The sequence below is a fragment of the Rattus rattus genome, chromosome 4 (genome assembly GCF_011064425.1).
Source record: "Rattus rattus isolate New Zealand chromosome 4, Rrattus_CSIRO_v1, whole genome shotgun sequence".
Classification (NCBI taxonomy): domain Eukaryota; kingdom Metazoa; phylum Chordata; class Mammalia; order Rodentia; family Muridae; genus Rattus; species Rattus rattus.
In genome coordinates, this window is record NC_046157.1 from 164,963,417 (window position 1) to 164,981,484 (window position 18,068).

Genomic DNA, 18,068 nt, shown 5'->3' on the forward strand with positions numbered 1-18,068 from the left:
CAGCCAGGGCTGGCTACCAGGCACAGAAAGCAAGGTCCTCCGGTAAAGTATGAGAAGGTCTGCTGTGCCTGGTTATGGCTGGTGAGGGACACACTGCTGGCAGGACTCAGAAGTCCCAGGCAACCCGTGTGTTCTCCCTCATAGCCGGCATCCCCGTTACGCTCACGGGTCCTTTAGCGAGCAGCAGGGGTCTATGCCTCTGTTATCCTGCTCCCCACATACGCCCTGTGGCTAGACAAGCTGTGCCAGCTCCAGGGGGTGGCTTCCCTGGCTGGACCCAGCTAAATGGCTTCATTCTGGGTCACGGTTGGATGGTCGCACTGGTCTAGTCCTGCTGCCCTGGGCCTTTTGGTCCTCGGTGGCTCCCACACTCACCTCCTGTAAGAGGCTCAGTTTCTCCAGCTCCCACTGGTGGTCTAGGATCAGGCTGTCACTCCGGGGCCTCCAGCCAGCCAGGTTCTCCTCACCACGGACGTAGGCTACTGATGTGTCCAGCACCCGCCGGCGGCGGCGCTGCATGCCTGTGTGGGGATTGACACGCTCGCTAGCACTGACAACAGATGTCAAGGCTGGAGGCACAGGTTGGCTCCCCAGGGCCTTGGTCCACCCTGGGGCCACAGGACACCTTACACATAAGAAGCTAACAGTCCCTCTCCCATGGGACTATGGCATAGGTGGTTGCAGCAGCCAGCAAACTTGACTCCTCTCTGCCCTCCCATCTGAGGATGCCTTGGAGACTGGAGGGAAACTACCTGTACTTTGCAGGTAAAGTTCCTAACTTAGCAGAGGTCAAGGGGAGCAGAGGCTAAGGAAGCCAGGCATCCCAGGGCCCCGACTCCTGCCCCAGCAGAGAGGAATCAGGAAAGTCTCTTACCTGGGCTGCCTGCATCGGCCACATGGCAAAGGCTGAGCTCATACACACCAGTCACACGGTTGCTGAGGGACAGAGGGAGGGGACACACCATTACTAGGCACAGCTATGAGGACAGACAGACTAGGGACGACGGCGCACCGCTGGCTGACTCAGTCTGGGCACAGATCTCGTGGTGTGTCATATCCTGAGCTGCAGTCCCTATGCCAGACCTCAGCCTTGTGAACTAAATGGCCCATCTGGAAGCTGGAGGTCCTTGGGGAGTTGGGGCACCCAAAGGCATGAACACATTTGCCAGTTCCTCAGCAGCAGACACTATCAGTCCCCAGCAGTCCTCACATCTCACAGAGAGGCTGTCCTATTCCTGTGACGCCAGTTCCACCAAGGTCACAACACAACCCTCTCATAGAAACAGACCTCACTGGCCACTGCGTCCTTCCTTTTGGTTATGCCCAGTGTGGCCTAGACAATGGCTCCATGTGGTAGATTAGTGACCTGCCCTGAGTTGCAGAGGGCCTCACAGCTCCCGTGGCTCTAGCCCAGTCCCTACCACTGAAGGTACAGGAAATGACAAGAACGGAGGAGGATGGGTCCAGGGACCCGCAAAGCCACTTAACTCACATCTCACTTGAAGCTCTGTCCATAGTCCTCCACTACCCACCCTACCCGCATACACTCATCCTGCTTCTCCTATGTGCTCCAAGCAATCCTAAGGGCAGGGATTCCTGGGGTGGGGTAGGGGACAGGGCACCCATGGGGAGGTTGGTGTCTGTAGGCCTTTCCACTTCCCATGGAGAATAGAGGGTCCCCTCATGCCTGCTTGACATGACGAGTGTTCCCATTCTCTCCACTGACCAGCAGGGGCAACTGAGGCAGGGACCTCGATGGTAGGTTAGCCCTCACTCTATCAGTCTGTGCTATGAAGTTAAGGGTTTCTATACAAAAGAGTGACATTCTGCTGTGGGGGGACATCCAAGGCTGCATTTGAGTCCACCATAGTTCTCCATATGTTCAGGGTATGAGGAGGTAGTCCTCTCCTACTCCCTTGGCGAATCCCCATCTTTAATGTACAGACCCCCTTCCTCTACCCCCTCTAGTGAGCTCACCCTTCTGTGGCCCGCAGGCTCCCACTGCCAAACAGGTTGCGAATGGAGCGTGAGGCGGGCAGCTTGGCGTCACGAGAGTAGAAAACCATGCAGAAGTCCTTAGTGATGACAGCTGGCTGGGTGCAGTTCTCCATCTGCAGGACACGACAGAGGTCATGGGCATAGAGTGGTCCAGAGTGCCCGGGCCTTAGCTCAACCTGGCTCAATGCCCATCCATCCCTATCTTCAGTGGGATACGAGAGCTACTCCCTGGAGGCTGCTATCGCCTGCTCCTGACCCTGAGTAGATTCCCAGGGGAGGGAGCCAGGGTTCTGCTCCTCTCACCCCACTGCTGAAGACAGAGATTAGTAAGGATCTGCAGGGCACTAGACGTACCCCTCACCCCCGGGCTATGGAACCATAAACCGAGGGTACAGCCCGAAGTCTTCTGGCAGATCAAGGCAGCACTTGGTTATGCGCACACTTGAATATGAATTCCTTTTTGGGGATGCTTGCTAACCTTCATCTGCGCACAGTAGGCATTTTGCAGCCGATATGCCCTGAGTATGGGGTCAGGGCCCTGCTAGCATTTCCCAGGCTGCTCCTGAGGCAGCCCCCGTTTGTTATCTAGCGTGTGATCTGGCTCTGTGGAGAAGTGGCGCCCTATAGGCGGCCTGGCTCCCACCTTCTCGACCTCTCCTTTACTACTGTGTCCAGACAGAGGCACATTCCAGTCTATCCCTGTGCCTCAGAGAAGGGCCACAGCCCACATCTGTCCATGGCCTGGTGAGTGCAGTTCTGAGGGTAGGCAGGGCAGTGAATGGCTTCTATTTTTGCCTTTTCCGGGATATTGGTGATGGTGTAGCCATCCTCTAGTCTCAAAGCTGAAATCCACACCCTACAGATATAGGTGTGCGCTAGTCTCAAGCACTGCACTAAAAGCATATGGGTCTATTCAAGGGCTTGAAGCTTTCTCTGAGAAGGGCCTCAATGGATCTCCATGGACCTCAATGTCGCTTTGCAAGCCCCTCAAGCTATACGAGGTGTGGAGGATGTCGGTATCTTGCCTCAATGTAGGCAGAGAGTGTCATGTAGATTTTCTCCCGGTAAGGGGTGACTCGATTCAGCAGGAGGGAGTTATGCATGGAACTGTCCCAGGCTGCCTCAAACTGGTAGAAGGTCCTAGAAGAAAGCAGACAAGGTAAAAGGCAACGTGTGGGGATGCTCTCAGTGGGAACGGGAACATGCAGACAGAGAGAGGGGAGAACTTCAGGGAGATTACTGGAGCCAAGGGTTGGGAAACTTGGGTGGCGCCAAGAAGGGGCAGACCCCTCCTCACTCAGACCGGAGACCAAGTAGGGGCCACTATGGGGCCATTGCCTGGCAGCTCCAGCTTCCTCTGCTCCAGTGTGGACTGGGGGGAAGGCAGAGGAAGAGAGGGAGGTGCCCTAGTCTCAAAGTCTGAGCAAGGAGGCATCGCCAGGGATCTCCCCGAGTTGGCCAAGCCCTCCTCAGCCCACCCCTTCCATTAAGACTACAGCTACCAGGGAAAGGCCCTGGGGGAGGATGCTTGGAGTGGAAACAGCAGCCTCTGAGCTGCAGCATCTCGTGGGCTCCGGAGAGCGGTTCCACGGGGGGACAGCAACCTCAGGATCTTTCCTCTGTCCCTACCAACAGCTGGGGTGTCAGCAGGGCCCAGATTTTCCCAGAAGAGTTCAGGGTAGCTACCAGGAGCCCTGGACTCTGCATCTACCGTGGGAGGACTCCTGTACCACAATCCCAGTAGGCCCCTGCGCTGGAAGATGGCTGCTGTGTGACAGTATGCTTCATTTACTTTAAATACCCAGGGTTCCCCGGGAGGGAATTTGCCCCAGTTCGTAGCATAGCCACTCCCCAGTCCCATTCCCTCCAAGCATCCTCACAGACACACAGTTCACAGGCCAGGTGGCAGCACTCTCCCGCTACCTCATGGCCAGGCCTTTAGAGCACCAGTAGGCTCCCCGAGGTGCCTGGCCATGTGAGAGATTGGCTGGTGCTGCCTTTCTTCCTGTATGACACTGTCCAGGGAATAGGGTGTGGGGTCAATGGGTCAGGGACATGGTACAAAGCAGGCTGGACAGGGCCACTGTCAGACACATATCACTAAGGAGAGGTCTAAGTCAAGTGGAGACAGCGGGGAACCAGAACAGGGTAAAGAGCAGGCAGCACTGGAGGAGAAGGGGAAGGGACGGATAGACGGGATGGAGCAAGCGAGGGCAGGAGGTAATGGTGCCTGTACCTAGTGTCATTTCCGAAGGAAACGCTAAGGGCGCAGCCAGGACACACGCACACACACAGAAGAGAGCGAGACGTCAGAACAGGCCTTCCATGGCCAGCACAGCTGCTGAGGGAACCCCTGGAGCCCCAGCCCGGCCCGACAGGTACCCCATATCCTCACGAGGTTGCTTCCTGCTGTGACCACAAGGGTCAGCTATGTATCTCTGCCCGGTCCCCTTGTACTTCAACAAGGTGACCTTCGGAACCAAGGAGCTAACACGTGACTGAGGAGCGCATGGGGTTGGCATGGGACATCTTGGAGCCAGTGTCACCATTGCAATGATGTCATAGACCAGCCCTGTCACGTCTTGCTTGGACTTTGTGCTTATATCTACCATCCTTTGCCTTCGAAGTCTCTGAAGTGACCTCAAGTTCCTGAATGGTGCACGCATGCGTGTTTGTGTAGACAGACACCCCCCATGTCCTTGGAAAGAGTATGGCCTTCCCAGCTTAATCTCCCCCACAGGGGACTGAGCCCCAGACTTATCCTTGCCTCTCTGCCCTGAGTGGAACACGCAGAGGAATAAGTCTGGCCAGACCAGTGTGGTCTCAGAGCTCATCTTGGGGGTACTACTGGAAATTCAGTGGTTTCTGCCAGCAGGGCTTAAGGTGGCCTTAGTTCAGGCCCAAGTGAGAGCAAACAAAATTGGCCCTTGAGTGCTTGGAGGCCTCTGCAAAGCCCAGCATGCCGGCATATCTTTGAGGGCTTGAACGAGCGGTGCCTATTTGAGGTGGGCATGACTCCGTCTGCAGCATTTTCTCTGGCAGGACTGAATCTTTCCAAACATTGTACTGTCTTCCAGTGGCTAGGTGGCCAACCAAAACAGGATCCAGGATCAACACAGCACATTGCAAGTCACTTCCAAATGATGGTTGGTTACTGGCCTTGGAGGTCATCTGCTGTCCCTTGCAGTAGGCTACATACACGGGTCATGTGACTAGCCTCTACTTGCTACCAGCCATGATTTACATGCTCATGGGACACAGACTCTGATGCCCCAAATGAATGGAAGGTCTGGAGCTTCCTTGTGTCCCTTAAGCCTCTGCTGAGGGAAGTCACCCTGCCCATGAGTGTGTGAGCTGGGGGTTCTGCTGCCTTTGTGGGACCCACCAAACACGCATGTTGTTATGTGGGACCCGTGATGAATTACCATCAATCAAAAGAAAGAAAAGCAGAATTCAGAGAAGCTAAGGTGGCCTATGTAGGAGAGCCCAGGTCAAGGACAATAGGGAGGCCCTTGGAGGCCACAGGGAAAGCTCACCCCACATGGCACAGGATCCACTTTGGATCACTGAGCACCAGGTACTCAGGGGAAGCCTGTACCCCCTCCACACAGCCTCTCACTCCTTAAAGTCTGACATTTAGCCAGTTTGGAGATGGGTACCCCAGCACCCCTGGGTCAAAATTTAAACCCCATCGTGAGGCATCCACAGGATGTAAAAGAGTAGAGATGCAGCCTCCAGTAGAACTAAGCAGGGTTGACTGAACTAATGGCTTCAGAAGAGGAGACAGAGCATACCATGCACCTCCTGCGTCTTGTGACACGAGGCCTTTGTACAGCAAGAGGCCTTCTCCAAGTGCAAGTCTCCCAACCCTTAGTGGACCATAGCGGCTGGTCACAAGGCAATCCAAACAGCCAAAACCCTATATCACTCAGGAACGTGTTAATATGTGGATTCTTGAGCATCCATCACCCCAGACTACTGAGTTAGAAACTCTGGTGTCTCCCTGTGAGCAGAGAATTTCGGAGGACCCCAAACAGCCTTGGCTATCATTCTTCTGTCCGTCGTCCTCAAATACAGCTTAGCAAGCAGGCCTAGCACAGGGAAAGTCCCTCCAAGCCCCGTCACAAACTGCTCTCGCTACTGCCCCTCTGGTGCCACCTGCACCCCCGTCTGCTGGGCACACTCCCTTGGTGTCCCCATAACATGGCCTTCCTCGGACCCCCTTCTAAAGGAAAGGGTGTGAAGTGGCTAGTCTACACCACGCAGAGTCTGAGGCAGGTAACACAGGGTCCTCAGAAGAGTAGCCAGCAAGGCTCCCATAGCCAGAGCCCAAGGATAGAACAGCCTCCAGGCACCAACATCCCGCCTCCAACTGGTCACTTGACCTGGAGGGACATCAGGAGATCTACTGGGTAGTTCTCTTCTCTCCCCATGGGACACAGCTGCCTACAAGCAGGACAGCCGAATTCAGACCTGTGGTACAGCAAGCACAGTGCTCAGGTGGAGGACAACCCACGTGGGGAGCACTGCAGATTCACTATGTAAGTGTCGTCCACAGGGAGGACAGTGGGTGCTGTGGAGCACTTCCTCCATCTGCCTCCATCACCATCACAGCCAGGCTGCAGGGACCTAGGCAAGTGACCCCGGGCTGCCACACGTTTGTAAATTAGGAACGTGCGTTTTCCCAGTCTGACCAGAAGAGCTGGATCAACAATAGGAGCCCAGCTCCAGGCCTAGCTGCTGATACATCCAAAGACAGCTACACTTCTTGCCCAGCCTCCAGAGGGCGCTGAGCACCAAGCTCTACGGAGCACCAGGTCCTGCTGTCTGTGATATTATGAAGGGAAGCGTACACTGTCAGACGAAATAGATCCCCTCTTGTCGCCTACGGCAAAGGATAAAGCCATGAGGGAGGCTGCTCCCCATAATTGCCTGCAAGTAACTGTCACAAGACAGTAAATAAAAAAAAAGATAAGCTCACACAGGTAATTCTGCGAGTATAGTTGTCCAACGTATCTATTCAACTGATGTCTCTTGATATTGATCACTGTGGCTAAAGATGACTGTTTCAAAACACCTGATGTGATATAAAAAAAAAAAATCCTTAACACATTTCCTCTTGTTTCATGCTCTCTAAATAGGCCCGTGGGTTACTATGACAACGTGAATTCCCATGCACGTTCGTAAATAAATGTTTTCACTCTTTGGCAAAGCTCTCCACCTGCTGCTGATCTGATGGTTATCGAAGTGTATTTAAACTGCCCTATGTCTCTGACCCTTAAATCTTAAAGGTATCCCAGCCACAGAGGGCAAACAAAGTAGGTATCACTGTAAGTGGACTTCCTGAGGATCTAAATATAAAACTCAAGGCCTAAGACTGCAGCCAGAAACCCAGGCGTGCTCTGGGAAGTATGTTTCTAGAGGGGGAGACTGAGGTCCTCCAAGGGAGCTATGTCACACACTGACTCTGTCACTTGTCCCCAGAGTAGAACAGGGCAGTTCCTTCCCTCATGGGGCTTGACTGTTGGCAAACTGAGAGCAGAAGTGTTCCAATGACCTAGGGTCTGACCTTGGAGATCCTGCGTTAAAGGTCTGGGTATGACACAATACAGTCGAGCACAGACCCCACCCATACTCCAGATCTGATCGCCCAGGGCACAGAAGTGACCACATGTAGCTGGACCCTCTCCCAGCACAACTGAGCTGCCGTCACCCAAACAACACCCTGGGGGTGGGGGGTGCGGCTGGACCAGGCACCTTAGCAAGCTGCACTCCAAACCCTCCCTGGAGGTTAATGGTGGCTTGACACCTCTCTAACTGGGTCCTGATCACCCTGGCCTACTCTCTTCACTCTTCAAGGTCACCCGTGGCTCCTTCGAGGGTTCCATCCTTTGGGGCATTATGAAGCGAGAGCCTGAAGTCTAACCTGGAGACATATTCAACGATCAAGACAGGGAAAGGGAAGATCCAAGACAAGCAGGTGAGGAGGGCAACCCAGACAGGGAAGTGCTGTTGAGCATGAAGCCAGCCAAGGATGTGGGCTGAGAAGCTGGTGGTTCTGTAGAAGGGGTTACGTAGTCGCAGACACCTGCGGCCTAGTTCACAGACCATGGGGATGCACAGGAACCCAGGACAGCAGCGTGTGAATCTACCCAAGATCCATCTGGTGGGTGCTGAAACCATAGCCAACAGAGGCAGCCAGAGCTGGGGATGCCTTCTGTCCCTGGAAGAAGGCCACATCTGCAGGCCCAGTCCTGGCAGTCACTATCCTTGGAGAAGGAGGACTCTGGCCAGACCTACCTTCAGGGAAATTCTCATCAATTGTTTAATCTGACCAAGAGAGTAGCCAAGCCCTTTGCCCCTGGCTCTCTTCTTGTATTCTTAGGACCCCTTTCTAGTCCCAGCCTGGTTGAACTCCTCCACCCCGGTGCTCGATCTCCACTGGGCCCACCCCTCAACAAGGAGGTGCAGGAGTTGGGTCCTCACGCAAAGCTCTTTGCTACCCACTCCTCTGGGCCTCAAGGCAAGGACAGAGCCTGCTCAGTCAGCAACGGCAGTGGGAATGCAGTGAATGAGTATCCACTAGGCTTTGGGTCTCTGGACCCACAATTCTTAACGTCAACCCAGATGCAGCTAACAGGATTAAGGGATTCCCGAAAGAGCAGAGGCTATCAGCTCACAATATATCAGGGGAGAAAGACGGAAGAAATATCTTTCCATGAGACCCTTCACCTGGCCCTCTCCAGGAAGCTAGAGAACCCGCAAAGCACTAGGAAAAGGAGTTCTGAAACCTGGCAGGCAAGAGAGCCAAGATCCAGCAGCTCTTCTACTGCCTAAGGACGTTCCAGAAGGACTTGTTGCCCCTTAAACCCATTCAGGTGAACCCCATAAGTAAGGGAGGCAAAATGTGAGGCCACTGGAAAGAGCACAGGATGGGTGGAATGTCAGATCGAATGTCTTATAAAATGTGGGTAAGTAAGAAACACCTCGCTAACATTCCACAACTCTCATGGAGGCTCCATGTGTGACCCGCGGTGTCTTGGTGTGGTTCCTCGGCTGTTTAGGATAAAAACCACGAATCTGCTCAGGAGCTATGCATTTTTACACAAATGACACTGTCTGTGACAATAGCTCAGTGTTGGGACTGAGCTGAGAGCTTTGCATGAATCGGCTGATTTGTCACAGCTACCACTACTCCCTATCCTCAGGGGCCAACTAATTTCCAGGAGGTGTTGGCAGTTGTCCATCTTTAGATAGCAAATGACTCAGTCAGGCTGCCTCTGGTTCAGCTGTATGGTCCCAGAATCACATAGGATAAGGTTCTTCCCCTTCATAACCACGATGGTAGCATTGGCCACCACAGTGGACCTCTGTCCTGTAAAACAGTCTAAGGACTGACTCACTCCTTTGCTTACTTCCTTCTTTCCTTCCCAAGAGGCCAAGCCCCAGGCCTGTTACTATCAAATTTATTTTTAGAATAGGAGGGACAGTTACAGGAAGATCAAGCCCAGGTACATAAGCAGGAGACCTGTGGGCTAAGGAAGAAACCCCAAAGAGAAGGAAACCAGATTTTCTCCTTTGCTCTGTGCCAGTATCTTCTGGCTTATCCAGAAGCTTCCTGGGGGGTGGGCACTAGATGTTTATAGCTGGGGCTCTCTGGTCCTGTCAAGTAGGAGTCTCAAACACAACAGAAGCCACCAGCAGGTGTGAACCCAGCTCTGTATGGGTTTGAGCATAGGTTACTTGCCTCCAGAGCCAGCCCACAGGCCACCTCTTCTAGTGAGCTCACTCAGCTGATCTTGGTCGGGAGAAAGAATCAGAAATGTACAGGCTTGGTAGGGCTATGTCCCCTGCTTGAGTGTGGCCGCCACTTCAGTTGTCTCATGATGAAGTTTCTGCCTTATTTAGCCCCAGGTGCCCCCAGGGAGGGTCCATTCAGCTCCTGACCCATAATAGCATGTAGAAAAGATCTAGTCATTAACTCAGATGTGCCCCCCACCCATGACCCAGAGAATATGCTTTGGAGAGCCACAGCTCCACCCAGAGGGTCTCCTCCTGGGGCCCCCACTCCCAGGTATTTGGACAAGATAACAAATGAATGTTATCTGCACTGACTGTTACAACTGTGACCAGACAAGGACATAGCCTGATGTCCTGGCTGTGCCCACTCTCTTTAGAGCTCCTTTTAGGTGGTGTAGCTTAAAGATGTAAGCGTTCATGACTTTAAGAAAGCTGACCCATGGGACAGATGACCACCATGAAGCTCTGGCCACCATCCTGCAACTGTCCAGAGGTGACGCCTTGGCTGCCCATTCAGAGCAGCCCCTATGTTCTTCCTGGACCCCATATGGACTCAAGACTTGGAGGGTGTCCTTCTCCAGTGGTCACTGAGCCCCATCATAGGTCATTGTGTGCAGGGACTTGATCGAGCCAGGTGAAAGGAAGCTACAGCAATCTGCCCTACCAGGACCCAGCACTGAGAGCAAGTCTGAAGTGGACACAAGCCTTGTTCAAAAGCCTGCTAATTTCATGGAGTTACCTCCTGCCACTTCCAAAAAGCAAGGCTGAGGCCATGGCAGGGGTAGCGAAGCTAGATTGATGCCCCTTTTCCTGCCTTGGACTGGAAAGGGCTCCTGGGCAGCTGTGGAGCTCATGGGAGCTCGAGTCTCCTGGCAGTGGGTCCTGTCTGCCCCTTCCCCGTGCTCCCAGCGCTGCCTGCTACGGCCCCTTGCAGGGAGTGGCTGGCCCTTGTGAGCTGGTGCAGCCCAGCAGCCGGGTTGTCCAGCCTGCATGCGGGAGATACCGGCACCCACTGGTGCCCAGGTTAGCAGAGAAGGCAAGGCTGGGGTGAGAGGAGCGGGAGGCCAGCCAGTGTCTACAGAGGCAGAAAAACTACAAAAGCAGCCGAAATCGGGAGAGAAGGCTAGAGGGGGCAGGAGAGACTCAGCCAGGAAGATGGGGCTAGGGGAAGGACGTGAAAACAAAACCAGAACGATATTCCAAGGAAATGAAATTAAAGGAGGGAGAAACAGGAAGGAAAGGTGAGCAAGTTATGAGTTGAAAAAAAAAGCTGGAAATTAAAAGTTCGGGGTGGTGTAGGTGACCGGGGAAGGGGGGAAGGTCGAGGCTGAAATCAAACCGAGGGACAGAAATGGTACCTAGGTATGTCCGAATCAAGAAACTGCCTGCAAAACACAAACAACCACACGTTAGTGAGGGGCTGCGGGTGGGCAGCGGGACAGCAGGGGGGAGCAGCAGCAAGCGGCAGCAGGGGGCCGCCTGTGGCTGGCAGACCCATTCAGGGTCAGGGAGGCTGCGAAGCAGGGACCGTGGAGCAGGAGGAGGCCCAGGTGTGCCAAAGCGCATGGTAGCCTGAGGCCCTGGGCAGAGCTAGGCCAGGCCCAAGCCTCGTCCTCTGTGGAGTGGCTGGTCTCTGGGCAGCCTGGCCCGCAAAGGCTCCTAGGATGTCAGCCATGTCCAGGAAACAAGAAGCTGGCCCCAGTGGGCCCTGGGAAGGAGGCCATGGGCTAAGGAAGCGTGCCTGAGACTTTTCTGAGGTAAGGAGGGCTGGGGTTGCACCAACAGGAACAGCAAGGGCAGGAGCCAAGCGAGGGGCCACATCTGTGCTCCCGTGTTTTATCTCCCATCCTCCCAGCACCCAGGGCCTCTGGCCTAGATGTGGGGTCGGACAGGGAACCAGGACAGAAGCTAGTCAGTTCAGTGCCGGGGCTGAACCCAAGTTCTGCCAACTTAGGTACAATCAGTCTTGACCTCCCAATCATCTCCGCGTAGCCAGGGTCAAGGACACCTCAACATCTGGGCTGGTGGGGAGACGACAGGAAGACCCCAGCAGCGAGGTCTTCAGTCCAAGGAGACGAGTAGGTAGGGAAGCCCAGGGGCTCCCACGTACCCACGGATGATCCCACCACTCATCCTTTCCCTCCAGAGTGGATGGTCAGAGGTCAAGGGTTAAGTCACACCCAGACCCCAAAGCATCCCTTTAGCACTCTGTGGCAGACAGGCTGTCTAAGCCCCCACCCTTGCCTCTGTGGTCCTCAACTCCCAGGCCCAGGCACAGTGGTCCACACTCGTGGGTAGCACCCATATTAAGAGTAGTAGGCCTCTCTGCCTCAGCAGGGTGCATGTGCAGAGTAAGAGGCGATGAAAGAGCTCTAGATCCCGGTTCCTGTCATAGTCTGGCTCCCTCCTAGTTCTTGCTGGGAACTCCAACCTCTCCCTCAGAGTGCCATGTTCCTAAGAAAACACCTCCAGAAACGCAGACTGAGGACCAGAGCCACGAGTGTGCTCGGGTCTCTGTCCTGTCCTGTCCACTGTCCTGACTGCTGACAGCCCTGCTCTGCCCTGGGCTGGCTCCCGCTATCTATGGGAGAGAAGGACTTCTTGTGGCTCCTCCCCAGCTGTTTGCAAAGAAGTGGAGCTCTGGTCCCAGGAGCTGGAAGAACACAGACCATGCCCAGGATGCTGGGACCATACAACGCCTCATCACAGGGGCGATCCTCCCTCGACCCTCCAAGGGTGCCACACCCTCAAAAAATGTTTCTCCACAAATAACTCTTGGGTCAGCTCCTTGGCACTGCACCAGACTGGGGTCTTACTGGGGAAGAGCCAGGCTGGGGCTCAGGCCCTGCTAAACATCACCACAAATCCTTGGAGGACTATGTCCCGGGCGGTTTTGTCCAGTTGGGCATCCTGCCTGGCAGGATGACTCGTGCAATGCCTGACCCTTGGCAGCCTTTGTGAGACCTATCACACCCATGCACCCTGGCAAACCTCACAGTCCTGCCAAGAACACCTTAGGCTCCATTACCCATCTCCTGTTCAGATAAGGATGGGAGCTGGGACAATCTGGAGCTTGGAAAGTGATGAGAAGCATGTGACAATTGGTGACCCACGGTCACTCCTCTACCCAAGCGGTTCGACTGCAAACTCTTCAGGTTCTGGATGACCTTTACCACCACCCATTCCTGGGACCCCTGCCAGAGACTTCCGACCTGTCCATACCAGTGTGGCCCTCAGAACCATGGCCTTAGTCTCCCATCCCATCCCACCAACCATCTACTCCCACAAACGCTCAGGGACAGGACTTAACTCACGCTCTAAGCCCGTGCTGGCCCCCCGTCAGGTGATGGGATGGCATGAGTGTGTAATCCAGGAGTGGGGGACATGCAATCAAGTGAGCAGAGAGACTTGGAGCCCATGGGCATTCACTCGCTACACTGTTCCCTTAAATGTCACAAAGAGGGCTGGTAGGCTCGGAGCTGGCCGTGGCACAAGCAGCTGGGTGAGTGGAGGCCATGGTATAGGTTGGTGGTTGACCTGTGTGGGACTTGTTGTGGTTCTCCCACCTTTCTCGTGGTACTCACCGGTCATCCTGGGCTGGATGGACGTATCCTGATGACAGGATGTTGAGGGACAAGATGTTGGGGTCAATCAGAGCTTCGTCAGTTTCTGGAGTATTTCGGATGCGACCTATGGGAAGGGCAGTGGCTGGGTGTCAGTGCCTAGGAAACCTAGTAGTTGGGGTATGCTGAGGCCCTTGGGACAGAAGCCAAGATGGCAAGAGAATTCCCTAATGACTACAGGTCATGAAGTAAAAGGCACCAACCAAAGTGGGCAGGGAGGCTGAGGGGGGCAGTCCTGGTGGCCCCTGTAACATGGTCATTGCCTTCCCCTTCTGTCTCCTCCCAGCCTGGCTTTTATATTTACACTTTCTGGTGGAACTCAGCTGTCTAGTTTAGCAAGCTCAGGCAATCTGTGGGACCCAGAGACCTAAGAAAGATGAGGGGGATGGCCCTACCCCATTTTGTGCTTTCCTCCCTGCAGTCTAGCTACTTCCCTGTGGCTCTGCAGCAAAGGATTCTGGGAGAAGGCAGTCTAAGGTCCTCCAGCCAGCCCTTTCTTGATGCCAGATTCTCCAGTGTCTGGGATTCTCATGGCAGGAAGGAGTTTAGGGCAAGGAGAGCATCCCCAGAACAGATGCTCACCCTGAGGTACTGACCTCCACAGAGCTCTCTGCCAGAGGATTTGAGAGGCATACTTAGGCAGGACCCAAGAGGGAGTTAGGGAATGGGGTAGGGTCATCTGCATCCTGCAAAGGGTCACTTGTATTTCTTCCATTTTGCTGGCCCCTCCCCATAATGCCCACATCACAGGGCCTTAGAGACCCTTGCCTTCCAGGGAGGGAGGCTAGGCTTGGGGCTCATCTCTAACCTGAATGGGACCGGATCAGAGTAGTTATCTCCCTACTTCATTTAAATCCCCAGTTGCCACCCCAAAGCAGCAGCTTTTGGTATCTGAATATTTATAAGAGCAGGAGGAAAAAGATGAAACTTAAGATAGGCTGGGATGCCTATCTGAGTAGGAGGACATGGTGGGTGGGATGCCACTTGTACTCGCTGGTTTTTGTGTGTTAATTTGACACAAGCTGGAGTTATCACAGAGGAAGGAGCCTCCCTTGAGGAAAGGCCTCCATGAGACCCAGTTGTAAGGCATTTTCTCAATTATTGATCAAGGGGGGGAGGGCCCAGCCCATTGTGGGTGGTACCATTGCTGGGCTGGTAATTTTAGGTTCTAAAAGAGAGCACGCTGAGCAAGCCAGGGGAAGCAAGCCAGTAAGAAACATCCCTCCATGGCCTCTGCAGCAGCTCCTGCTTCCTGACCTCCTTGAGTTCCAGTCCTGACTTCCTTTGGTGATGAACAGCAATGTGGAAGTGTAAGCTGAATAAGCCCTTTCCTCCCCACCTTGCTTCTTGGTCATGATGTTTGTGCAGGAATAGAGACCCTGACTAAGACACCACTGGAGGGCAGCATTGGCAGAGCTGCCCCTTCCTGGTAAAACTTGGTTCAGAAGCCTGACCTTAGTCTTGGAATTGAATCTCTGTTTGGATTCCTCCCATAGGATCCTTTGAGCATCGATTTCATGCTTTTTCTGATCCCTGACACAAAACTTGCAAAACACAAGTGTCTACTCTGGTACCCAGACCAACTATCCACAACCCTGCAGAAAGGGGACACAGGATGACATCTCTCTTGAGCTTCCACCTGCCTGGTCAATAAAACCAGGACTGGGAGAAGCTTCTAGAGAGATATGCCTCAGCTCAAGGGTAGAGAGACTACATACTGGAATGGATATCTACTGTGTCCCCAAACGAAAGTCTGGAGGGCATCTTGGTAAAGCAGAGTTCAAAAGAAGAGGTCACAGAGAAAGATGACATTCTTGCCCTCCCTAACAAGGTGTGTTAGAAACCTGACCCCATAGCACAGCCTCCTGAGGAGACAGTCTACGGCCATACCACCCTGAATGCGCCCGACCTCGCCTGATCTCGGAAGCTAAGCAGGGTTGGACCTGATTAGTACTTGGATGGGAATACTGGGTGCTAGAGTGTCATTAGCCAAGCTGAAGTCATCCTAGAGTGAGTGAGTGCAGTAGCCCAACTTCCCATGCCTGGTATGGGAATGCAGGGAGCCCACCCTGTCATGCAGAGGATTAGAATAGTTCTCTATAAGCTAATGACACTCAGGACTAGTGCCACCTCCCAAGGCCAGGCAAAGCAGAGAAGGACCCTGTGGTGTCCCAGGCATCGTGCTTGATGCTGGCACCCTGATTTCCACAACTATGACACCCAGCCCTTGTCTGTTGCTTTAAGCCATTTAGTTGTGGTTTGGCAACCCTGGAAGGGCCACACAGATTAGGAAGAAACTTGAGTCTATAACAGATCCAAGGCTCTCCCTTTTGGGTGACAGGCTGAGACATAGAAAGACTTTGTGACCTCATCAGAGCCACTCATCACAGGGCAGTGCAGTGATTAGAACCCAGGCACTTGTCCAAACGAGTCCCACTCCCAAGGCAACCTCTGCCTGCCCCACTCACCCACAACCAGCTCTCGCACTTCCTTCCAGCGGATGTGGCTTCCTGTCTCGTGCAACAGGGTCACGGTTATCCGTCTCTGGATGCCCTGCCAAATGCCAGGAGAGGGGACAGTCAGTTGGCACTGGGGATGAGACTTCTGGGAGGGGGGAACAAGTTTTGAGGTGGGCAGGTTAGGCTCCCCACCTGATGGAGAAGGAAGGTCCCCATGCACGGCATGCCGCCACGGTGGTCTACCACAGCAGGGATGTAACTGGAAAAGACGGTGGTGGTGAGATGCAGAACGCCTTCTCTATCCCACCTATAGCACAGGACCCGATCCCATAGTCAGCAGAGCTGAAAAAGAGAGCACTGACTACCCCTTCAGGAGAGCAAGTAGCTCGGTCCACAGAGTCAGGTCCTTCTGGGCTGGCTCTCTACAACAGCTCTCAGGGTCTCATGCCTCCCCCATCCCTGCAAGTCAGACATCTACACCCAGCGACCTAGGTAATGCCAGGGCTCCTGTACTGTGCCTCGAGCTTGGGACATTCATGGAGAACCTGATCCCAGGCCTCCCCAGACAATCATCTCAGAGCCCCCTGACCCTCCCTTTCCAAGTTAGCCACTGTGATTCTCAGCTGCTATCAGAATACTGTTTCCAGTGCCCTCTCTTCTCGCATACTCTTGGGCCTGAAGCTGGTGCCCAACATGGGCACAGTGGGTACCCACTCACTCGCCATTGGCTTCCAGCTCGCAGATCTCGAAGTAGACCAGCAGGTCATACTTGCAATGGCAGGGACCTGGGGAAGGCCGTGTCATTGTACTGAGCTTAGTGGCGGGCACTAGAAAGACAAGAAAGCGATGCTGTAATGGGGGATCGGGGAGAGAGCATTAAAGGTACCATGGGCAACAACTTTCCCAAAGAGGTGCCCATTGGCATACACATGGCTAGGTCACCCCTAGTTTCAGGCAGTCAGGCATGAGAAATGTGTGGCATCAGATGTGTAGCCACTAATGCTCTCTACACCCAATTATGAGCATGTGGCCTTACACACCTGCGTATGACCGTGGTGGCTTGACTCTAAACACCACAAAGTCAGCAGACACTTGCTCAGAAGCCCTATCATGTAGGCAGGATCTCTCTGCCTGGCCTGTTACCTGTGCTATCTTTGACTATAGCAAAATGTATCAGTCCAGGTATGTTTTGCCAGCACCCACACCTTGCCTAGCATGCCCTAAACTCAGCTCTGCTGGCCCTCCAATATGTCTACCTCCTGACAACGTCTGCCTCCGAGTATTCTTGGGCCCAACCATGTCTACCCAGAGTCCCTGCTCTGAGCCTTTCTTCCACAAAATCCCCTCTGAGTACTCTTCATGTCACCAGACACTGGCTCTAAATATCTCCTTTGTGGACTAGGGTGACCAAAAGAGCACAGACCTAAAAGCTATACCCTCCACAGACATGAAGCAGGCCAGAGGATGCTTCCTATGGCATCCGCAGCCTGGAGGACCATTACATTCACAGCAGGTCCAACCACACTTGCAACCATCGTGTGGGCCTTCTCGGCTCCCACTGCACTCAGGAGACCCTCACCTACCTGGCTTGGATAGCGGCATGACCCTGGGGAAGTGGCGACGTGAGGGCCTCAGGGGGCTGTGGAGGAAAGCCAGAGTGAGCAGACCTCGCTGGTGTCTGTGAGTCCCAGCTAGAGTGGGCAGCCCAGGGCAGGGAAGGGTGATAAGAAGCCTATCCATGTGTCCCCTATATTCATGTATCCCCAATATCCATGTATCCCCAATATCCATCTGTCCTCAATATCCACATGTCCCCCATCCACGTATTCCACAGACCCAGGAAGAGCCCAGGTCTCGGCACATACTTAGATGGGACAGGAGAAATCTTAGAACCCCTGAATCATCCTAGAGCTTCTACAAGGCTCCAGGGACTCAGCGACCCGAGTCATCTCTGCTGTCTCTCTGTTCAGTTCCCGTACTCTGCATATCCCTGAGCTGTGAGGCCTGCTCAGCCAAGAGGGAGAGGTGGAGAGGAGCAAAGGCTTGTCAACACATCTCCAGACCTCGGGACGGCTACCTTTCCTGCCCCAACTTCTGGATCCAGCCAGGTAGCTTACAGATACCTGAACCTCACAACCCAGGCTCTTGAGACTCCCCAACCCGCTTTCTCCTCCACCCTCCACCCTCG

At 54.0% G+C, this 18,068-nt stretch overlaps 1 protein-coding gene across 2 annotated transcripts in view; it reads right to left on the reverse strand.

Moving 5' to 3' along the window:
• Kif1a (kinesin family member 1A) overlaps positions 1–18,068 on the reverse strand; it is an 84,568-nt gene that overhangs the window by 7,219 nt on the left and 59,281 nt on the right. Inside the window, exons 34-43 of one of the 2 annotated variants that reach the window (XM_032901665.1) lie at positions 17,464–17,519; positions 16,599–16,707; positions 16,073–16,139; positions 15,890–15,974; positions 13,383–13,488; positions 11,157–11,183; positions 3,024–3,138; positions 1,978–2,111; positions 875–936; positions 376–521 (exon numbers count right to left, since the gene is read on the reverse strand). In XM_032901665.1, the coding sequence (XP_032757556.1) occupies positions 376–521; positions 875–936; positions 1,978–2,111; positions 3,024–3,138; positions 11,157–11,183; positions 13,383–13,488; positions 15,890–15,974; positions 16,073–16,139; positions 16,599–16,707; positions 17,464–17,519 (907 nt within the window). Of the gene's footprint in view, positions 1–375; positions 522–874; positions 937–1,977; positions 2,112–3,023; positions 3,139–4,234; positions 4,259–11,156; positions 11,184–13,382; positions 13,489–15,889; positions 15,975–16,072; positions 16,140–16,598; positions 16,708–17,463; positions 17,520–18,068 lie in introns of both variants that reach the window. The other variant, XM_032901664.1, reaches the window with a different exon arrangement.